The sequence below is a fragment of the Drosophila simulans genome, chromosome 2R (genome assembly GCF_016746395.2).
Source record: "Drosophila simulans strain w501 chromosome 2R, Prin_Dsim_3.1, whole genome shotgun sequence".
Taxonomy (NCBI): domain Eukaryota; kingdom Metazoa; phylum Arthropoda; class Insecta; order Diptera; family Drosophilidae; genus Drosophila; species Drosophila simulans.
In genome coordinates, this window is record NC_052521.2 from 8,020,867 (window position 1) to 8,045,346 (window position 24,480).

Here is a 24,480-nt window from a genome sequence, read left to right on the forward strand (position 1 = left end):
CGGAACTCGACTCACTCAGCACAACTCCCAGCTCCCAACTCTATTTGCCCTTCGACGAAGGCGAGCCAAGTGTAGTAGTGCAGCAGCACCAAATTGAGACAATATTTGCACACGGTTACGTATACGCCCCGTTGCACGGAGCAGCATGGAGCAGCGTGGAGCACACGGCGTGGGGCATGTGGCATGGGCATCTATAAACGAGCATTTTCATGTTATTGGCTTTGCATCGCTGCGATGAACTATAGCAGAGGTACGGCGACAGAGCAACCACTGTAATAAAACCACGTAACAAAATGATTGCATTTGCTAACAAATTCGTGAAAATTTTTGTGCCATCGTGGACAGTTTCCCAAGAACGGATCGACAAAGTTTGGGTGAGCGGAGTACCGGGCAGGAAGCTTAACCATCTATATAGCTATCTATATAGTGCTGCGTCCCAGGTACAGTGAACAATTGCGCCGGGGGGAAACCAATTTACCGGAATTCTCTGGCCAGCTATCAAAGTTTTGCCAGGACAATGACTTCTTTTTATTTTTCGGGCACACAAAAAATCTAATGAAAAAGTTGGCGAATAAAATGCAAAACCCCAAACCTCTCTATGCAATTTGAAAAATTTGCTTTGACCCTTGTTGCAAATAACCAAATGTTAGTAAAATTGCTGGTTACCCCATTTGATTTTAAGTTATTGAAGTTTTGGAAAATTGTAATAGCTAAAATGTTCTAATAACTTATTATCTATTTCATATTCATATTAGTTTTCAATTATCTTTAGTACTTTGTTACACTTACGTTTGCTTTACTGTGACCTCCCTGTTTTTAGGTGAGTCTGTATTTGCTTGTTGGGGAAAATTCGGCAATGACTCATTCGCTTCAACTGCGCGTAACGGTTTAATGAGTTTTGGGCCACTCTTAGCCAGGCACACACTACCCACTTCCGTTCCACGCCCACTGTGATCCCGTCCCCATAGCCGCCCATCCCGCCACTATCCTGCTGTTTGCCAATTGATTTAAGGCGCTGCACTTCGCGCTTTTTCGGCCATGAGCGTAGTGGGCTGGAAATTGGGGGAGTGGCGATGGATACGTGGATAGCGCCATCAGTGCGAGGTTTAATTGCGCAGTCTGGTTTGAGAGCATGCCCCATTGAAGCATTGAAAGTCATATTGACATTTCAATGAGACTCATTTACATTAATGCCAGGCCACAGAGAAATGGGGTACACAGGACTCAGGACACAGCACACAGGACAAGGGACGAGGGGAGGAGGCGAGCTGAGTATGGCAACTGTGGCTGCTTTATGGAAAAACCATCCGCCCTGTGGTCCCATTGTCCTTGCAGCGCCAGTTGTTGTTGTTTGTCAGCATCGTTATTCGCGCCATTATTCCGCACCAAGTTATCTCGCACAGCGTGACTTAAAAGTTAAGCGTATTCATTATGTCCTTTGTGCCCGACGACAACACCTTCCATTCCAGCGTCCTCATCGCTGTTCGTCCTGCCTCCTTCGTCCTGCCCGCGTGTTGCCCACTGCCAGCCTTTGTTTTATTTACTTTTCCAATTTGTTTGTCGACGCGGTGGTACAATAAAAATCCATTTCATTGTAGCCGCTCCAACATCCCCCCGTAGGCAGGCTGCATCCTTTATTCCTTGCTCATCCCCGAGGCCCCTATTTCTTAACTCATGCTGTTGCACTTAAGACTGAGCTCCTTTAATGCGGCGAAATTAAAGACACCAGGATTATCCTGCACCTCTGTGGTACCCGCACTTATCACTGCCAACTGGCGGCTCGAGACTTTGTGACAAAACTTTTTGGCCAACTGTCGATGCTGATTACCAGGCCAAGCCCACTGCCGCTCCGCCAGTCGACAGGCGGAACAGTCGGCTGGGAAATAGGATACGGTGGATACTGCTCCATGGCACTCCGCTCCTCGTGTAAAGCACTCTTCAAGTGGCAGCCACTCGCATTAATAATGCCTGAAGGGCTGCTGCTGCTGCTGCTGTTTCTGCTGGAGGAGCAGGAGCAGCATATACGCACAAAAGTGTGCACCACAAGTTGTAACTTCCAGTGCTCGCAGAGATACAGATACGAGTACGAACCCTAGAAACTCTATGGACCGGGCTGCAAGCACAAAGTTGGGATAATGTGGACTTTTGCTATCTTTGTTGCCCGGCAATTCATATGCCAACTGTGTGTTTATTTATGCTTACGACTTTTTGCGTAATCAAGTCTATCTCCTCAGATACCCCTTTGAGTACTTTTGCTCCAGGGGCATGATAGTTTTGCGTGATTTATACACAGAACGAGACAAAAGCGAATTAATATTAATATTTATTAGTAAAATATACTAATTAACAATTGATAGGCCATAAATTAAATATTGCACATGACCAATTAATCAAGTGAAACCACTGGGGCATGTGTATGGCAAGTATATTGTTTATTAACTCTCTCAAATGAATATTAGATTTCTTGGCTAGAAGTTTGAATTCCCATCAAGACACAAACAAGCTGTGTTTGCCATCTGCAAACTATAAAGCGCAGAATAAATTTGCAAATGGTTTTCCAGGGAAAATCTCATCAAAGCCAAGCCAAAGTATTCACTTACACAAATCACACAAAAACCTATTCCGGCAGAGTTCAAATCCCATTTAAAATGAGATAACATGCAAGACGTACATATGTGTATTTGATATTTGGGAAAGTAAACTTTTCCTCGATTTACTTGTGGCTGCCCCCCGATTCGAATGTCTTGCACAACATAATTTTCCGGTCTCGATTTTCGGAATTGCCGCAGTAAAAACAACAAGATGCCTTTCGGCCATGGATTCGGATTTGTTTGCCCATGATGTGAGTTGCCAAATGTTGCACACGTACAAACACAAACTGTTTTGCGTAGTTTGTTTGCTTAAATCGCAGTCAACAATCGAAATGGAAATTGTTTGAGCCTGTCCGTGGGCTAATTACTGGACACTCTGTCTCCATGGCATCTGCTGTTGTTTGTTTGCTTGCCGGCAAATTATTTGTCATTGCTGCTAATTAGGCGTTGTCTTCAGCCTGCAATTGAATGGTAATGGCACCCCGTTTTCCCCATCTCTACCCCTTCGGACAACTCCAATTGGCGTAATTCCCCTGGAAGGTGAGCAAACTGGAGCTGGCACAGAGTCTTTGATTAATGGATTAGGTGCAGATTGTAGATGGTAGATTGCTCATACGCCCGGAGTGCTGCTGGTGGAAGGCTAAAGTCATTACATATTGATAATGCCCAGCCATTGTCTCGACTGTGACCCACATTGCTGCCACCTACATCCCCACCATCACCATCACCATCAGCATCACATCTCTAATTCTTTGTTCTCTACCCTTTGCCCTGTCTCCTTTTGGCCATATCCTGTTACGGTAGCTGAAATCGCATTTAGTGCTTTGCCGCTCCTTGTTTGTCTTAGTCATTAGCAGAGTTGATAGCTGATGGGTGATGTCTGATGGCTAGATCCCCCTTCTTCTGCTCCTCCGGCTTTTCCCGCTCCTCCTCTTAATGAAATCCCACCCAGTGTGCATGTGCATTCCAATGATCCGATTCATTGACGGCACTCCGGCTCCTTCCCAGCCATTTGACAGGATTATCCATTATCCCCTGTCGGGCCCCTTTTCAATTTACTTAAATCGCCTCGCTCCGTCGGGAGGATAAATCACTGGCAATATTTCATAGGCAGGACTGCATAAATTCCCCATAAAACTGCGACTCCAATGCGAATTAAATCGCATTAACATAATCAACTTTACAACAACTATAAAAATAAATTCAATGGGATTTGCGCTCGACTGCCGACGATACGTTTCGGATCCTCTGGCTCCTTGTCATTGTTGCTATACCCTATCCCCCACATGATATCCTGGACTAGGACTCGTTGGTCTTCTAGAGGCGTCTCCGTGCGAATGGATGGACTTGACTGAATGTGCTAAAAGCTTGAGCAGCCGGGAACCTCGTATAGTGGCAGCACATTTCCGGAAGAAGTAGCGCCAATGGCAGCCATTGTTTTTCTGATTAAGCGCTGCCATATGTTGTCCGCCCCTAGCTTCCCTTCCCCTTTTACCCTTTGGGTGCACTCACAGTAATCAGGGGGTTGCATAAAATTAGTTATCCTGTGGCAGGAAATGGTAAATCAAGTTAAGAAGAAAAGCTGCAGCACACACATGCTTACTGCAATGCAATATAAATAAGAAACAATGATAAATACATTGAATGCCGTACGTTGTTTTTCTCAGTGCATAGTCGGTTGCGGAATTCTCGCTGTGAGCGATATGTGTGAGCCACAACACACAAACTTAATTGCGAGCAGAAAGCAAAAGCAACGAGCACGATGACAATGCCACAAAGGAAAATCCGCAAAAGAGAGTGAAGTAAAAGCTTGTCAACTGCAACCAGCCCACCTCCCCCGACCGCCGACCCACCTTCCTCCCAAGCCCCCACATTTATCATGAGATTTTCCCTAAGTGTTCGCTCTGCATTTGAATTAACTTGACGGCAAAAGTTAAACTGCTAACTGCAACGCACTTAGATCCCTGCCTCGACCCGTATGCACACGGATATATGCGGTGGAGCAACTGAATCCAGTGGAATCCCACTTTAGCCCGATGCCTCTGGCCCTGGCTCACTTATTCATGCCCTCATTTCATTTACGCATTTCGTTTGTCATCCTTTGTTTCCTTTGGCGGATGCGGCTCCTGCTGCCGGTGAATTTCCCGTTGCCTGCTTTCCTTGCACGCCCACTTGGATGTTTGGATGTTTCTCCTCCGGACTGTGCAATTAATGCGTGGAGAGGATGTCGGGTCATCCAGCGTTGACATCTACTTAAAACTTCCCTGCCGGCCAAGTGGGCAATCGATCCGGCAAGTGGAGTTCAACTGAATTATGGAGGAGCTCTTAAAGGCTTGTCGAGGATGCTGTTGCTACGCCTTTTGCAAAATTGAGAGGCCTTGGAGCGAACTTTTTGACTCCAAACTTTCCCGCATGCCCAAATAGAACTCGAACGCTCCAGTTGGAACTTTTGCACTAATTCAGCGATTCTTCCCCCATTAATTAAGCAATTCCGGAAGGAAGGCAGCTCGAGCGCATCCAGCATTGATTTTGTGTCGAGCCAGGAAAACTTGGCTTAGCCCGGTTCCATCCACAATTAAGTGAAAATGTCAAGTGGCTGCTGTTCTGTTGCCTTTACTTCCTGAAATCCTGGCAGTTGGACATAAATCTCCTCCCTGCGATACGCGCTAATGGAGCGCGAGCAGATCGCCGGTGGCGGCAGCTCTGATTTGCATTTAAATGCGAGTCCTGCGGAATTTACAATGCTCCTTCTAAATCTTCTAACTTCAAGTCCTTTCCCGGCTGCCAGTCGCCGATTTCTGCTGCTCAGCTGCTGCACTTCCTGTACCACTTGTTTCGCCTCTGGCACACTTTTAATTTGTACGCCATGTTGCAAGTCAAGTTTCTATTCCCCCTTTTCCAGGTTTCAGCACACTTGAACAAAATTAATGGCCTCATATTTAAAGGACTTTCATCTTAAATTATTATCCTCACCATTTTAAGCACATCTACTAGTTACAAAATATTTGCTAACAATAGGAATGAATGCTAAAGCAACTGCAGGTCTCTCGCTGCTGGGATTAATATTCCGAATAACTTAGCTTAAGTATATAAGTAGTTGGACTAAGCTAGCGTTGTATATTCACATCGCTATATTGTAATTCTTGATTAACTAACTTTTTTTAAATTTGTTTATACTTAAATACTTTACTTTAATACTTAGTTCATAGAAAAGAGCCGATTAGGTTACAATTAAAAATGTCTAAAAATTAACTAGAAGATTTTCCATGTGCAGTGACTCCACACTTTATTCGTAGCTCCTTTTCCGCAGTTTTCCATATGCATTGTCCTGGACAATGTTATCGTTTAAGCTCAATTGCATTGCTTTGCTGTGTTCTCTCTCGTTTGTTTGCTTGTGTTTTGGGGAATGGGGCATGGGGTTTTGGGGGCATGTGTGTTATATTTCGGGTTGGTGCGGCTTGGGGGTGTCTTTTCGGTCAGGGGTTTGCTGGTAGTTTGCATTTGTAGCTGCTTGTTGCTGTTCTGCCTTTGGCTAAGTATGAGTACTACAGCATCAGCAACAACAATAGAGACTTTTCTTCTTTCGATTCTTTCGGTATTGCTTTCCCCGCTTTTCCCATTTCAATGGCTGTGTGTGTGTGTGTGCGTTGTTCTACTATGTTTCTGTTGTTGTGGAAACTTTTTGTTCCGCTTCCGCTGCACTGGCTGCTTCCTTTTGTCGTCCTCGATTGCATTTTGCATGCTTAACAAAGGCCATTTCAAATGGTTTTTCCTCGTACAAATTTAATTGGTGCCCGGGCGAGTGGAAATTAATACCCCGCCATCCGAAATACACTTTCACTCGGCGCTGAGTGCTTCGTCTGGCACTTGGTATCTGAAATGTGCTGCTGCTTCTCCCGCGCGGGGGATGCCATTCTGTAGACTCTGGAAATTACGTATACGCCGTGTGGGCCAGCTAATGTGGCCTTAATGCAGTTTGCTGCTCACACGACTCGCCAGGTGTATTATTTAATACTATTTTTGTCTGTTTGTCTCGTTTTCCTCGCATTTTCATTTAGTTTTCATGCCAAGGAGCGTCTAGATCGTCTAGACCGGAGACAAGCGCATTTCCGGCACGCAAGCCGCTGTCTCGTGTCCTGGCAGACAATGAATTTTATTGCACTTCGTGTCCTCGAATTGGCTAATGTCTGCCTGGCACGCGACCGCCTTATCCTGGCCACGAATTTATGGTAATTTCGCAGACAGCAGACAGTGAGTCCCTTGGTTATTTGCCACTTCATTAAAACAAAACAAGCAATAATATTAATTTGCCCCAAAAGGGAAATCACTCAGCCAAGTCTCAGACCAAATTCAATTAAAGTCCTCTTCGCTACGAAGGAATATTTTTTCGCTCTCATAATGTTGATCAATTTTCATTAGCTTTTTGGGACCACTTTCCCGCTCTTGATTGCGCAAAAAACCAGCAAAGTCAGCGCTTTCCTTGAGGCGCTCATTAGGAGACTTTAAAAGGCTTGCCACGCCCACGCAGAAGGCCGCAGTGGGCGGTCCGTGATAAATTTTCATCGGGCTTAAAGTTGACACGTTTCGGGTTCCCTTTATTTTCGCAACTCCCCCATCTCTGCTTACACTTCCACTTTGTAAACGACCAAGACGGAGCATGGAAAGGAATCCGGAGAATGCGAGAACTTTGGGGCTGGATAATATTTCAGGTACACCTTCCTGGGATTGTGCTACTTAAAAAGTTTCCAGCTGCCGGTGCTTCTTCGAGGCGGCTGAATGTCTCGTAAAACGCGAGTGTTTATGGCCAACCCTTTCTGGCCATGAACAGTCGCATTTCCCATTTCCCGCTTCCGTTTAGACGATATTCGTTACACGTGGGAAATATTTGCCTGGCTTCAGGCCCACCCAAAATATTTTGACATTACCCCCCAATCGAAGCCCCACACATATGGTACATATATGTACATATATATATGTCGCGTCATAACTTTGAATTGCGATTCGTCGACGGGGGTGGCAATAAAACAAAATGGCAACTTGTAATTGCCAGCCGACACAGTGACGCATTCTTAATTAGCTACCAAACTTCGGAATTGCAACGGCTGCAATCGCCAAAAATATTAATTAGTTGGGAAAACTATGCAAAATGCACCTGCCGTTTCGGTTTCGCCTTTCGTTTTCGAATTGTTTCAGGCCAGGCAACGTGTGAAAATTTAATAATTTCATGTTTGCTGCCAGCGCGCCTGTTTCAAGCTTGACGAACCATGAAAAGCGTCTGCCCCCTGCCCGCTGCGCCCAGGTGGAAAATGTGGAAAAGTGAAAAGCGGGGTGCAACGGCGGGGGCATGAGTATCAGTATGGTCATGGGTGTGGCAGTGTGTGCTCTCAGCCGCCCGGAAAAACAATAACAATAATAATGTCTGCGCCTGGGTCTGGCACACGTCTGCGTCGAACGCGGCCAAGCTGAAATTTTAATTAAACATTTTAACACTGCAATTAACATGGCGACAAGCGCCTCACACGCAACTGCAGTCTAGGGGATTTCTCCAAAAAAAATAACAAAAAGAAACACACGAGTCCAGACTAGGCAAAAGTTGTGACTCCTTGAGAATGCGAGCTCCCACTCCATATGTCCTGCAGGCATTGTAAGCACTCCTCTAACCTGCTTTATTCCCAAATGGGAAACACATTTTTATAATGGTCGTCTGCAGCAAGGACATTTGTATCCTATATACTATAGTATACTATAGCATAAGTGAAACTAAAGATTCCTAATACAATATTTTTAATATGCTAAATAAATTGTCAGGCTCAGACAGGACTTGTTAAAACAAATTTATATTTATATTTACTGATACAATATTTAGAGAGCATTCTAAAAGCTAAGAACTTGTTTCCAACTTTTAGTTGCATTAGAATGCATTAAAGCCACATTGTTCCCATTCTTCATGGTCCCCAGACTCGATTCAATTTGTTTTAGATTTGCATTAGATAAGAGTTCAGCATATGTCACTCCAGTTGCTACTCCTCCACAGGACTTCGTTGCGCAATGCATGTGTGCTATACCACACTGCGTATACGCAATTCCGGACAGGACCAGAAATGGGGATTTTGGCTCGCTGCGTCCTTCATGGAGCGAACGTGCGAATTATCTGCACCGAAATGAGCAGCGCAATGAACAAACAGTTTAGTTGCAACTTGAATGCGAAATGGAATTCGACACGACACGACTGCCGACCTTCGACCCCCCTTTTGGCACCTGGACCGACCGTCCAAGCCCTGTGGGCTGGGGCAAATCGTAATTTTAGTATGGTGTGAGCCAGTCCGTACGTGTTCGACTAACTTCAGTTAATTAACGTCCCCGAAACGCTTGCCAAATGGCCATTAGAGGGACATCAAATCGAATTTCATTAAATTTTCAACTCCAGCGACCAAATGACCATCGGGTAACGGTCATCCGAGCTTTGGACAGTGTCACATTGTGGCATTTTGTTGGCTGCACTTGCACATCCACTTTACCACCCTCAACCAACATTTCCCGCCAATGTCGCCAGTTTTGCTCCTCGTTGTCTGATTAAGCTGTATACTTCATTTTGCAAAAATGTCAAAGGGGGCTGGAAAAAATGGTTTGCCAAACAAAGCGCCAAAGAAAACCAAAAAAGATTAAATTTCACTTTATCTAGCTTCATATTAGCTAGTCATCGTGGCTGAGGAAAATGAAATTAAAAATGTTGCCCGCTGCTTTGTAGGTTCCTCTAAAATTTGTGAAAGCTTTTCATGAAGAGTTTTTAATTAAGTCAAAGGCAGCATTAAAACTGCCAAAGCAGAAGCTACCTCACATACAAACTTATTTCTAGAACACTCGTAGAGGAGTATCTCAAATATTTAAAGTACTAAAAGAAGAACCGTATGTATGTGAATACGTTTCAACAAGTGTGCGCTAATGAATTTAATTCAAAGTTTAAAAACGTAATTTTTGTACATTTTTCCCAGCAGGCGACACTTTCAAATACATGGCCTACATTTAAGGGCAAACGCAACTCAATTACCTCCGCTAACCTCACTGACTCTCCACATTTTCTTGTCCTTTTCAGACAGATGGCCACGCCCGCAGCACCGCCCACCGATGATAATTGAATAGGACCATTAATTGCACTGTGGTTTGTTGGTTCTCGCACCACACCCACACACACGCTCCACACACACACACATTCACGGGGGAGAGACTGAGACACACACACATCGACCAAAATAAGGCCACGTGGTCGAGTCATGCAAACGAGGGAGTTCCCTCAGAGGCCCCTGGGCCTGCGCCTCGTGCTCCTTGTGGTCCTGCTGCAATCATCGCTCATCAAGAGCTACTTGATTATCGTGCACGAGGACACGCCTCCTGGCACGGTAATCTTCAACGCCTCCGTCTATAAACTTGGTTCCGAACGGCATTACAAGATCAATGCCCACAAGTCGGCCAATTTCGTGCACCATCTGGTCTCCGTGAATCACAAGGATGGCCAGATTCAGCTGCGAAAGGCCCTCAAGTGCGATGGCATCTACTATCCGAATCTGTTCACCTTCTACGTGGACTCCACCTCGAATCGACTGCGCAGCATAGATTACTATAGTCTGCCTGTGCGGATCTTCGTCTCGGGCCACAGTTGCAATGAGGATAGGAGGATAGAGCAGGAACTGCATCACCATCACTATGAGGAGGAGGACAATACGGGCTACTCAAAGCGGAGGCGAAGGCGATCCACCCAGGAGATGATCCAACTGAATGGCAATCAGCTGGAGGAGGTTTTCCGGCAAAACAGCACTGAGTTCCGAGCAGGAGATCTGATATTTGGCGACAGCTTCGACAATGAGATGAGGCACAGAATTCTGAGCCGAAAGAGAAGAGCAGTGGGATCGCCGGATCCGCTGCACCTCCAGCCCGCCCTGCATCGACGGATCTCGGATGCCAAGCAGTGGATCTCAGAGACGTACGCCTCCTATGCCATTCACACCACGGACAAATGGAACCAGATCTGCTTGAGAAGATCGCAGTTCATCAACAGCCTGAATGCCTTTCTGCCACGATCCGTTTGCCAGCACTGCAAGGTTAGTTTTCTGGATGTGAACGACGAGCGATTCGCCATCGAACACCAGAGCAGGGATCTGGTGGCCAGCAGGGATGTCTGCATCGCAGAGTCCATGTGGAAAGTGAGCATAACCTTCAACATCAGGTGCGATCGACGCGACATCGTGGACTCGGACCATCGCCTGAAGATCGTTTACCACCACCAGGAGTTTAACGATACGGATATCGCCCGAAGGGTTCGGAGGGAGCTCCGCAATCAATCACCCTACTTTGAACAAGCCCTCTATGTGGCCTCCGTTCTCGAGGAGCAACCGGCAGGCGCCGCGGTGACCACTGTGCGGGCCCGAGATCCCGAAGACTCACCTGTGGTTTATTCCATGGTCTCACTGTTGGACTCCCGCTCGCAGTCGCTATTTAAGGTGGATTCCAGGACAGGCGTTGTTACCACCTCCGCCAGTTTGGATCGTGAGCTCATGGACGTGCACTACTTCAGAGTGGTGGCCACGGACGACAGCTTCCCACCGCGATCTGGAACGACGACGCTGCAGGTGAACGTCCTGGATTGTAATGACCACAGTCCCACCTTCGAGGCGGAACAGTTCGAGGCGAGTATCCGTGAAGGAGCCACTGTGGGATCCACGGTGATAACGCTACGAGCAACCGATCAAGACATTGGCAAGAATGCGGAAATCGAATATGGTATTGAGGCAGTGACTGGTAAGTTATAAAGATTTATCATATAAAAAAGATCGTATCATTATTAAAATTTAAAGCAATTTAATTAACATTAATTATTGTATTATTTCTTATATTCTAGATGGCGCCGGATTGGCTCAAGACCAGGAAATGCCCATCTTCCGGATCGACTCCCGTTCGGGCGTGATCTCGACGAGGAGCAGTCTGGATCGGGAGACATCGGATAGCTATCATCTGCTGGTAACCGCAGCGGATTTGGCTTCGGCACAAAGCGAACGACGAACGGCCACGGCCAGTGTCCAGGTGAAGGTTCTCGATGACAACGACAACTACCCGCAGTTTAGCGAACGGACCTATACAGTCCAAGTGCCGGAGGATCAATGGGGTGGCACTGAGGATAACACCGTTGCGCACATCAGGGCAACGGATGCGGATCAAGGGAACAATGCCGCCATTAGATACGCCATAATCGGCGGAAATACTCAGTCACAGTTCTCTATCGACTCGATGTCCGGTGATGTGAGTCTAGTGAAACCGCTGGACTACGAAAGTGTACGCAGCTACAGACTGGTTATTCGCGCTCAAGATGGAGGCAGTCCTTCCAGAAGTAACACCACCCAGCTCTTGGTTAACGTCATCGATGCGAATGACAATGCCCCGAGGTTTTACACCTCACAGTTTCAGGAGAGCGTACTTGAGAATGTCCCCGTTGGTTACAACATCATTCGGGTGCAGGCCTACGACTCCGACGAAGGTGCCAATGCAGAGATTACCTACAGCATTTCCGAACGGGATGACAACTTTCCCCTGGCCGTGGATCCTCGCACTGGTTGGGTGCAAACCATCAAGCCACTGGATCGTGAGGAGCAAGGTCGCTTTGCCTTCCAGGTGGTGGCCAAAGATGGTGGTGTACCCCCCAAATCGGCCAGTTCCTCGGTGGTAATCACCGTACAGGACGTGAACGACAATGATCCAGCCTTTAATCCCAAGTACTACGAGGCAAATGTGGGGGAGGATCAACCGCCAGGTACTCCGGTTACCACAGTCACAGCCACGGATCCGGACGAGGACTCCCGCTTGCACTACGAGATCACAACGGGCAACACAAGGGGTCGCTTTGCGATCACCTCTCAGAATGGTCGGGGTCTAATTACCATCGCCCAGTCGTTGGACTACAAGCAGGAGAAGCGCTTCCTGCTCACAGTAGCTGCCACAGACTCCGGAGGACGTTCTGATACGGCCACTGTCCATATCAACATTACAGATGCCAATAACTTCGCTCCCATCTTTGAAAATGCTCCATATAGCGCATCGGTGTTTGAAGATGCCCCAGTGGGCACCACTGTCCTCGTGGTTTCCGCCACCGACAGTGATGTGGGAGTGAATGCACAGATCACCTACTCCCTTAATGAAGAGAGTATAAACGGCTTGGGTAGTCCAGATCCATTTTCGATCAATCCGCAGACTGGTGCCATTGTTACCAATGCCCCTCTGGATCGGGAGACCACAAGTGGATACCTGCTCACCGTGACTGCCAAGGACGGAGGTAACCCTTCGTTAAGTGACACTACCGACGTGGAGATTGGAGTAACCGATGTTAATGACAATGCACCTGCCTTTAAAAGCCCCCTGTACCAAGCTTCAATTTTGGAAGATGCCCTAGTGGGAACCTCGGTGATCCAGGTGGCAGCCAGTGATCCCGACGTAGGCCTTAATGGGCGGATCAAATATTTGCTAAGTGACCGTGACATAGAGGACGGATCCTTCGTGATAGATCCCACCTCGGGAACCATTCGCACCAACAAGGGATTGGACAGAGAAAGTGTGGCCGTCTTTCATCTAACGGCCATTGCCGTGGACAAGGGATCACCACCGCTTTCAAGCACCGTAGAGGTGCAAATCCGATTGGAGGACGTCAATGATTCGCCACCAACTTTTGCTTCGGACAAAATCACACTCTATGTGCCGGAGAACTCGCCTGTGGGCTCTGTAGTGGGTGAGATTCATGCCCACGATCCCGATGAGGGCGTCAATGCAGTGGTGCACTATTCCATTATTGGCGGCGATGACTCCAATGCGTTTTCTTTGGTAACTCGACCTGGTTCTGAACGAGCTCAACTGCTGACCATGACAGAACTAGATTATGAATCCACTCGAAAGCGCTTTGAATTGGTGGTTCGGGCAGCCAGCCCTCCGTTACGTAATGACGCCCACATCGAGATCCTAGTCACAGATGTGAATGACAATGCCCCAGTGCTGCGGGACTTTCAAGTGATATTCAACAATTTCCGCGATCATTTTCCCAGTGGAGAGATTGGACGAATTCCAGCCTTCGATGCCGATGTTAGCGATAAGCTACACTACAGGATACTTTCCGGCAATAATGCCAATCTGCTGCGCCTGAACAGCAGCTCGGGAGGACTGGTGCTAAGTCCGCAGCTGAACACCAATGTGCCCAAGTTTGCCACGATGGAGGTATCCGTATCGGATGGAATTAACGAAGCCAAGGCGATTATGCAGCTTTCAGTCCGACTGATCACCGAGGACATGCTCTTTAACTCTGTAACGGTTCGACTAAATGAAATGACTGAGGAGGCCTTCCTATCACCCTTGCTGAACTTCTTCCTGGACGGACTGGCTGCCATTATTCCCTGTCCCAAGGAACACATATTTGTGTTTAGCATCCAGGATGACACGGACGTTAGCTCACGCATTCTGAACGTCAGCTTTTCAGCCCGCCGACCGGATGTGTCCCACGAGGAGTTCTACACGCCGCAGTATCTGCAGGAGCGAGTCTACTTGAACAGAGCCATTCTTGCCCGATTGGCCACCGTGGAGGTGCTTCCTTTCGACGACAATCTCTGCGTGCGAGAACCCTGCCTGAATTTCGAAGAGTGTTTAACGGTGCTGAAGTTCGGAAATGCTTCTGAGTTCATACACAGCGATACAGTCCTTTTTAGACCCATATATCCGGTTAATACGTTTGCCTGCTCATGTCCAGAAGGCTTTACGGGTAGCAAGGAGCACTATCTGTGTGACACTGAAGTGGATCTCTGCTACTCTGATCCCTGTCAAAATGGCGGAACCTGTGTGAGGCGAGAAGGTGGCTACACTTGTGTATGTCCATCTACGCACACTGGTCAGAATTGCGAAACCGGAGTGGGACACCTGCGTCCTTGTCCGTCGGAAACCTGTGAGGGAGGGTTGTCCTGCCTCAGCAATTATCCCAGCTCACAGCCTCCTCCCTATACGGCCACCTGTGAGCTGCGAGCCCGGGCCTTTGGGCGCAACTCCTTCCTAACTTTCGAAAGTCTAAAGCAAAGGCATCGATTCAATCTTAAGCTCCGCTTTGCCACCGTCCAGGAAAATGGATTGCTACTCTACAATGGAAGATACAACGAACTGCATGACTTTATTGCATTGGAGATCCATGAAGGACACGTGAGCTTCTCCTTTTCTTTGGGAGATCATAGTGAAAGGATTTCGGTGATCCAGGAGGCAAAGGTTTCCGATGGAAAATGGCACCAAGTAGAAGTGGTCTATTTGAACCGAAGTGTCACCTTAGTCCTAGATAATTGTGACACCGCCATTGCCCTTTCTGTACAACTGGGTGATAGATGGAGCTGCGCTAATCGCACCACTTTGAAGTTGGACAAACGCTGTTCGCTGCTCACGGAGACCTGCCATCGCTTCCTGGATCTGACAGGACCCCTTCAAGTGGGCGGACTTCCTCGCATCCCAGCCCACTTCCCGGTGACCAATCGCGACTTTGTGGGATGTATCTCTGACCTTCGAATAGATGATCGCTTCGTAGATCTTAACTCATATGTGGCGGATAATGGAACATTAGCTGGCTGCCCACAAAAGGCTCCTCTCTGCCAATCCGAGCCTTGTTTCAATGGCGGCACTTGCCGCGAAGGCTGGGGAACCTATTCCTGCGAGTGTCCCGAGGGATATGCTGGAAATAGCTGCCAGGATAATATACCAGCTCCTTGGCGATTCTCCGGAGATGGGAGTCTCAGTTTCAATCCCCTTCTGCGACCTATTCAGTTGCCGTGGACCACCTCCTTCTCGCTGAGAACACGCCAGAAAGAGGCTTTCCTCCTCCAAATTCAAATAGGACAGAACAGTTCGGCCGCAGTTTGTCTGAGGCAAGGAGTACTCTACTATATTTTTGATGGAGAACCCATGTATTTGGCTGGAGCTTTCCTCTCCGACGGTGAGTGGCACAGAGTAGAAATTCGTTGGCAGCAGGGTTCCGAGATACACTTCTCAGTGGATTATGGACAGCGGTCTGGATCGGTGCCCATGTCGCAGAAGGTTCAAGGCCTCTATGTGGGCAAGATTGTAATGGGTAGCCCCGACGGAAGTATTGGAACAGTTCCGGAAGCCTCTCCATTCGAAGGATGCATTCAAGATGTGCGTATTGGAGCAGGGCAATCGGTTCTCTCGCGTCCAACTATTCGGGAGAACGTAGAAGATGGCTGCGAATCACGTGCTCAGTGTCCGGATCATTGTCCCAACCACTCATCCTGCCAGATCTCTTGGGATCTGTCTACCTGTGAGTGTGATTCCGGGTATGTTGGTACAGACTGTGCCCCCATCTGTACGGTGAGGCCTTGTGCTTCCGGAGTTTGCAGAGCAAACACAAGTTTGACTCGCGGTTATGATTGCGAGTGCAACAGCAGTTCCCGGCATGGAGATTATTGTGAGAAGGAACTTCAGCAACCGTGTCCTGGCGGTTGGTGGGGCGAACGGGTGTGTGGTCCATGTAGATGCGATCTGGCCCAAGGATACCACCCGGACTGCAACAAAACCACCGGACAGTGCTATTGCAAGACGAATCACTACCAACCGCCAAACGAAACCGCCTGCCTTTCTTGCGACTGCTACTCCATCGGAAGCTTTAGTGGAGCATGCAATCCGCTGACAGGACAATGCGAGTGTCGAGAAGGAGTTATTGGACGCAGGTGTGACTCATGCTCAAATCCCTATGCCGAAGTCACCCTTAGTGGATGCGAGGTGGTTTACGATGCCTGTCCGCGATCCTTTGCCGGTGGGGTATGGTGGCCACGCACTCCTCTTGGAGGAGTTGCCATCGAAGGATGTCCTCCACCGGCTCGAGGAAAAGGTCAACGCAGCTGCGATGTTCAATCGGGAAGCTGGAATACTCCGGATATGTACAACTGCACCTCGGAGCCTTTTGTTGAGCTGCGTCGCCAACTGTCACAACTGGAGAAGCTCGAACTGGAGCTTAACTCCTTTGTGGCCATAAAAATGGCAGAACAGCTGAGAAAAGCTTGCGAGGCGGTGGACAGGAGAGGTGCCAGCAAGGATCAAAAGATTTCGGGAAATGGCCGCCCTAACCGGCGTTACAAAATGGAATCATCCTTCCTGCTTAGCAATGGCGGAAACGTGTGGTCACATGAACTCGAAATGGACTATCTCTCTGATGAACTGAAATTCACTCATGATCGTCTGTATGGCGCAGATCTTCTGGTGACGGAGGGTCTCCTACAGGAGTTGATCAACTATGAACTCATGCAAAGTGGCCTTAACTTGTCCCACAGTCAAGACAAATACTTTATTAAGAATCTGGTGGATGCAGCCAGCGTTATTTTGGACCGAAAATACGAGGCAGAATGGAGAAGGGCAACGGAACTCATCCAAAGGGGACCAGACGATCTGGTTGATGCATTTAACAAGTACCTGGTGGTTTTGGCTCGATCCCAACATGACACCTACACTAGTCCTTTTGAGATCGTGCAGCCCAACATGGCCCTAGGATTGGACATCGTCACCACGGAATCCCTATTTGGTTATGAACCGGAGCAGTTAAGCGAATACCACCGGAGCAAGTACCTCAAACCGAATGCATTTACCACAGAAAGTGTTGTACTGCCGGATACCAGTGGATTTCTACAGCACTCGGCTCGTCAGCGACCAGTGATTAGTTTCCCCAAGTACAATAACTACATATTGGATCGTCGTAAGTTTGATCAGCACACCAAGGTCCTGGTGCCCCTGGAGATGCTGGGAATTACGCCTCCCGAAAGCGATGAGATTTCACAGAGTGGACGAAGAGGAAGTAGTCATGACCATCGTGCCATCGTGGCGTATGCGCAATACAAGGATGTGGGACAGCTGCTCCCCGATCTGTATGATGAAACCATAACCCGACGTTGGGGTGTGGATGTAGAGCTGGCTACCCCCATTCTCTCCCTGCAAATTTTAGTTCCCTCAATGGAAAGGGAACAGGAGACGCAACGCCTGGAGATTCCGTCGAGAAAGATCTTCTCTTCATCTTCGCCATCTTCATCCTCATCAGGCAGCACGGAACAACAATTTGTGGAGGTTTTCGATGTTCCTAAAGCTCCAACGAGCAGTAGTGAGCAACAGATTGAGGATATACGGATAACAGCCCACGAAATTCCGCCACCAGTTTCCTCTGTAGAACACCAGGAGGCTTCAAGTGGTGAAGACGGCGAAGAGAGGGAACCACACATTCGCCTAAATCTTGACGACATTGAGTTCCATGGCAACTCCGGCGAGGAGGTCATATCTCCAGACTCACCAGAGATGCTTAATCCAAATTATGAAGGCGTCAGTGCTACTGGAAGTGATGAGCAGCCAAAGGGTGAAAACGAAGCGGTTTATAGAGATCGCCGTTTGGTGAAGAGACAGGTAGAGATCACATATCCTTCAGAACAAATGCAGCAATCAGAACAGGTGGTGTATAGATCCTTGGGCTCGCCTCATTTGGCGCAACCCATAAAGCTGCAGATGTGGCTGGATGTGTACTCAGCTCGCTTTGGACCCCGTTCGAACCCCCAATGCGTCCGCTGGAACTCGTTTACCAATCAGTGGACTAGATTGGGCTGTCAAACTGAGATTCCCGACTTCGATGGAGACTTCAACCCTGCGGCACAACAAGCGATCCTTGTGAACTGTAGCTGCACCCATATTTCCAGCTATGCTGTCATTGTGGATGTGATTGATCCAGAGGACATCCCAGAACCTTCGCTTTTGGTGCAGATTACCTCCTACTCCGCTTTCCTGGTTTCACTACCACTGCTGCTGGGAGTGCTCTTAGCTTTGGCTCTCCTACGTGGTCAGCAGACCAACTCAAACACCATTCACCAGAACATTGTGCTTTGTGTCTTCTGCGCGGAGCTCCTTTTCTTCGTGGGTATGCAATCGCGTCGGCAGCTCCTAGAGAGCGAGTTTCCTTGCAAGCTGACGGCCATCTGTCTGCACTACTTCTGGTTGGCTGCCTTCGCGTGGACAACGGTGGACTGCGTTCATCTATACAGAATGCTCACCGAAATGCGTGACATTAACCACGGTCCCATGGGCTTCTATTTCGCCATGGGCTATGGTGCCCCAGCCATCGTCGTCGGATTATCTGTTGGAGTTCGTGCTCATGAGTATGGAAATAGTTTATTGTGAGTACCCAATAATGGAAACCTTTCTTATCTAGACTTCAAAAACTATAAAAATATTAATTTAAATTGTTTTCTGTTACAGCTGTTGGCTGTCCGTCTACGAGCCCGTTGTGTGGTGGTTGGTGGGACCCATTGCGGGCATGTCCGTGGTGAACCTGCTCATCCTTTTCGTCTCCGTCAAAGCTGCCTTTACACTTAAGGATCACGTACTTGGATTTGGAAATTTGCGAACGCTCCTCTGGCTGTCTGTGGTATCGCTCCCGCTGATGGGAGTCATGTGGGTCCTAGCGGTGCTGGCCGCTTCGGAGCACTCTCAGTTGCTGAGCCTGTTGCTCTCCGGTGTGGTGCTACTACACGCGCTTTTCTGTCTCATCGGATACTGCATCATTAATAAGCGGGTGCGGGAAAACCTCCAACGCACCTGTCTGCGATGCATGGGTCGCAAGGTTCCGCTTTTGGATTCCTCCATGGTGGTTAGCAATAGCTCACATAACGTGAATGCAGCGGCGAGGCCGAGTAACTTCCTGGCAAGTGGATATGATACCACCACCAGGCGAAACATAGGCATCAGCGCTAGTAGCACCACGTCGAGAAGTACGGCCAAAACGAGTTCGAGTCCGTACAGCGACGGACAACTGAGGCAGACCTCAACGTCCACCTCGAACTACAATTCAGCCAGCGATGCTCCGAGTTTCTTGAGAGGATTCGAATCTTCTACAACCGGAAGGAGTAGGGGTGGCGAGGAGAAACCATCCCGTCGCCAGAGGAAGGACTCAGACTCTGGCTCCGAAACAGATGGAAGATCCCTCGAACTAGCAAGCAGTCACTCCAGCGATGATGATGAGTCCCGAACAGCTAGATCTTCTGGTACACATCGCAGCACGGCCGTGAGTTCGACGCCAGCCTATTTGCCCAACATCACGGAGCACGTCCAGGCCACCACCCCGCCGGAACTGAATGTGGTGCAGAGTCCGCAGCTCTTCCCGAGTGTAAATAAGCCGGTCTATGCTCCGCGCTGGTCGAGTCAGCTGACAGATGCGTATTTGCAATCACCTCCGAACATCGGACGGTGGTCCCAGGACACTGGATCTGATAACGAACACGTTCACGGGCAAGCGAAGATGACCATCTCGCCGAATCCACTGCCCAATCCCGATCTCACGGACACCAGTTACCTGCAGCAGCACCATAACAAAATCAATATGCCTCCCTCGATTTTGGAAAATATTCGAGATGCTCGGGAGGGCTATGAGGACAGCTTATATGGGAGACGGGGAGAGTACCCTGACAAGTATGGCTCCTACAAGCCACCCAGTCACTATGGCAGCGAAAAGGACTACCCCGGCGGAGGAAGTGGCTCCCAGACGATTGGTCATATGAGGAGTTTCCACCCGGATGCCGCGTACTTGAGTGACAACATATACGACAAGCAGCGAACGCTGGGCAGTGGCTACTTGGGCACCAAGTCGGAGTCACCTTACCTGTCCAAAGATCGCATAACACCCGATATCTATGGGTCCAGGGATGGTCATTATAGCCTCAAGAGACAGCCTGCCTATGCAACTGATTCCCTGCACTCGGTTCACTCGCTCCTAAAGAACGATTACCACCAGCAGCAACAGCAGCAGCAGCAACACCATTTGCAGGACAGACTGTCCGAGGGATCGGATAAGAATGGCTACCACTTTCCCTACACCGCCGAGGAGGACCACCTGCCCGCCAGGAAGCTAAGCCACACCCAACCGCCTTCGCTACATGGATCTCAGCTGATGCAGCCACCTGGAGTGGGTCTGGTCAACGATGTGAACAATCCGGGCTTGATGGGAAGGCACACCCTAAATGGAGGATCCCGACACAGTTCCAGAGCCTCCTCGCCGCCCTCCACCATGGTGGCTCCCATGCAGCCACTGGGGCCACTGACCAGCATCACGGATACCGAGTAAGTTGGCCAGAAGGTCTGCAGCAAGATTGTGTCACAGAAGTCTCGAGTTTGGTACCCTGGAAAATCGTATGGCACCATTGGTAACATTCGGTTTTGGGAGATTTCTGTGACATGCCTACTGCTCTTGTTGGCTTCGGTTTAGGTTTCGGTTTTGGTTTCAGTTTTGTTGTGGTTCTGGTGACCAGTTAATGCTTCTTGTGCTCCTTGTGCAGCCCATCCTGTCTCCTGATTTGAGTTTTTTGTTGGCCTAGATGATTAGTTTTGGTTCGGGAGTTCCTGTTCGTTCTCCGTTTTTGAATCCAGCAATTAATCTGTGGTCCTTTGTTTCTGATTCTCTTTTCTTTATGGCATTCGAATCAACAACTACAATGACATAAACCCTTTTGTGCCATTCGACTTTTCCCACAACAATGAAAACTGAAAACAATGCAAATGAATATGGTACAAACAACACACACTCACTCACTGCACGCCTACACACACATGCACACTCGTACCCACATATCATATACATCTTTCTATACGTATACATGTCCATATCCTTTCAGCTGGTCCTGGGAACGTTTGAAGCAAATCTAATTTGACTATCTTTCACTTCTATTCTCTCCAATATCGTGCTTTCGCTCTCTCTCTCTCTTTCTGTTTTTGCTCTTTGAAAAATAAACCCAAAACACACACACATACGCATACCGCAAACACACACTTATAATCGACAAAATACAAAAAAAATGCTAACTGAAATTCGACGTAATGCAAAATGCTATGGCGGCTCGTGTTCCATTCATCCAAACCCAACAAACCCGACCAAATCAAACAACATCAACAACAACCACACAACTACAAATTCAACTACTACTACTACTACAACAACAACAGCTCAGAGGTAAACCACAAGTAAAATGCATTTTCAAATCGCACATCACATTTCCCATTTTCCACTTTTCCATCATCGTCTTCGTTTAAATTTGTGTTCGATTTTCGTAGCTAGGGTGTGCATAAAATGATTCGATTCCATTCGATTCGATTTAAATCGATGCGTTTCGAGCTCTTTAACTAATTCCAAAGTGCACCCGTTTTAATTTGATTTGACCATTTTAAATTGAATGTAAATATTAAATATTGATTTTCGTTTTATTTGGCTCCCGCTGCCATTGAATGTTTCTTTGTTCATTAGTTTGATTAATCCAATCAGTTGAATCTCACACTTTCTGATTTGTAATACGAATGCTCGAATTTCGTGCTGCATTTAATTGGAACGTGTAATATCGAGTTTACGCATTCACTACATTTATTAATTCCCATCTAACAACTGTATACATCAATCCATTCCCACCCCCCACACCACTCACCAGCTACAAAAACAGACCTTATAAACAACCTGAACATCTCCACAGTTCGACATTATTTGGCTGCATCGCAGGCAACAGAGGCAACAGTATCCCTGGTCGCTAACCATATGGTATAATGAGTAACAAGGACATGTGTCCGATCTTAGTTAGCCCCCCAGTTAGTCCTAGTTAACTTAACTTAAAGACCCAAAAACAATTCAATAATGGCAGGCTGACCAAGTGAATTGGCGAGATTATTAAACACGCAGCTAAATCAGAATCCCCTTTAGTTAGTTTTAATCCCTAAATGGCAATCGAAATGAAACGAAAGGTTCCTACTACTTAATCTTAACCTAATATCTAAATGCTACTTTCATAAAATAATCTACCTGTAAATTAAAAAGCACTTACAAAGTTTTGTTTTCATTACTTTCATAAATTGAAATTCACAATCTGAACTTAAGTTTCTTGGCTCTTAATTATGAACGCCACATCTTGATGAAATGAAAGCGCCTAGAGTGAAAAACAATAGACCCAACAACCCAATGGCGCCCAATAATGTTAGTGATTTACCGAAAAACAACCAGAATCCATTAACACTCGAATAACTTGGCAAGTTAATTGGGTTCTGGCCAAATAATAAACTTAACCACATTTAAACAACTCACACTACAACACAAGTAACCCCAATACTAACGCACCGACACGAATCCACACGTGGAATTATGTTTATTTTTTCACTTTGATAATTCAGTTGCATAAATTATGTTTGCGCTTGAACCCAACCATACATTAAACACGTATTCGCATGCAATTTATGAGACTCTGTGGCATGCCACAAATTGAAACTTATCAAAGTACTGCACGTCGTAGAGGAGCACGTAAATTAACATAGTGTAGCGTAGATGCAAATATAGAAATATAGCTAGATACATATGTACATATATGTGTATACATACGTACCTGCAGCCTAAGCCGATTTCAGACCCACTAATGGCAAATTTCTGTCGCAAACAGGCGGAATATTGATGATGACGAGACCACAGTGTGACGACTGTCCCAGCAGCAACAGCAGCAGCAGCAGCAACAATTGAAGCTGCAACAAAGGCAGCAGCAGCAGCAGCCGCATCAGCAGCAGCGGCAGCAACACATGCAACAACTGCAGCAGCAACGCACCAAGCAACGGAAGCAGAAGCAAACGCAATATTTTGCCACCATTAGACGCAAGCCGCAGTACAGGATTCACACGGAGGACTGAGGTCCTTCTTGCCAATCGATCCGATCGTAGCATACTTTTGGGAGCACCTGCCATAGGGGCACGCCCGTCATTATAATTGAAACTTTGTACATACACGCACCCACTTAATTTTACGTAAACCCAGCTTAGTAAGCCCCCATTCGGGCACAGATATTTATACGATAGCCTAGCATTTACATAATTTGAAGCGCCAGTTGCATTTCGTTCGGAATTGCATAACTCGCATGCACACACAGACACAGAATTACTCAGCTTTAGCCTTGTGTATGTATTATAAATTACACTATATAATTATGTATTAAAACAAGAGTCAGACTGATTTTATGCATTTTACGTTCTGCTATTATATTTAAGACCCACACAAACATTTAGCCAGCGAGCTCATGCATTTAGGTCCAATTACCATACCATTACCATTAACAATTTCGAAAGCCCCAGATCCGATTCGGGTTCGGAACGAGGGGCGATATCGGGTTCTCAGTGCGACTTTAGTTTGAGAACGTTTGTGTGCCTCGAGCTTTTTATGCCAAATTAGTTGAAGTCGAAGGGGAACTTGTAAATGAAAAATAATCTGCGAAAGTTTGCAATTCATTTGCCTAGCATCCGCACATGTTGCCATTTAGTTTGGGAGTTAGTTTTAATTGATAGCATCTACTATCCGAGCGAAAGTTGCGAATGTATAGTAAAACCCACTACAAAAGCAAGAAAGTATATAAATTCAGGACAGCTCCCGTATTTATGCGAAATATAGAACCCACACGCGCTGCATTGACATATCCTGCAAAGTATACTCGATACATATATCTGTCTATAATATCCGAGTCCTGGCCAAAGGAAGCTCGACCAACAGTTTGATCCCCGACTCAGCAATAGCCGCTCATGCCCCTGAGAACTGTGTACAATTTATAAATAATTCATAAGCCGTACTTACTGTACTCGAACTCCACTCAACTGCCACTCATTGTGGCACCTACGTAAGCTATGGATTGCGCTTGAATGTGGCACACAATATTTGATATTTATGTGAATTGACTTATTTAATTGTAAATTATACAAGTATATCAATATGAATAAAATGTGTAAAATATATGAAGAAAAATTAAGTGTGTTTTTTTATCTTTCTGATGCTTGTAAAGAACCTTCT

At 47.2% G+C, this 24,480-nt stretch overlaps 1 protein-coding gene across 4 annotated transcripts in view; it reads left to right on the forward strand.

The window, feature by feature from the left end:
- The window catches only part of LOC6733895 (protocadherin-like wing polarity protein stan), a 48,757-nt gene extending 24,534 nt beyond the window's left edge, over nucleotides 1-24,223 (forward strand). The window contains exons 3-8 of one of the 4 annotated variants that reach the window (XM_039291314.2): nucleotides 9,685-11,384; nucleotides 11,485-18,808; nucleotides 18,891-20,747; nucleotides 21,627-21,633; nucleotides 22,145-22,209; nucleotides 23,096-24,223. In XM_039291314.2, the coding sequence (XP_039147248.1) occupies nucleotides 9,863-11,384; nucleotides 11,485-18,808; nucleotides 18,891-20,747; nucleotides 21,627-21,633; nucleotides 22,145-22,209; nucleotides 23,096-23,129 (10,809 nt within the window). In that variant the 5' untranslated portion in view covers nucleotides 9,685-9,862 and the 3' untranslated portion in view covers nucleotides 23,130-24,223. The other 3 variants (XM_039291316.2, XM_039291315.2, XM_016167810.3) reach the window with 3 other exon arrangements.
- The last annotated feature ends 257 nt before the right edge of the window (nucleotides 24,224-24,480 follow it).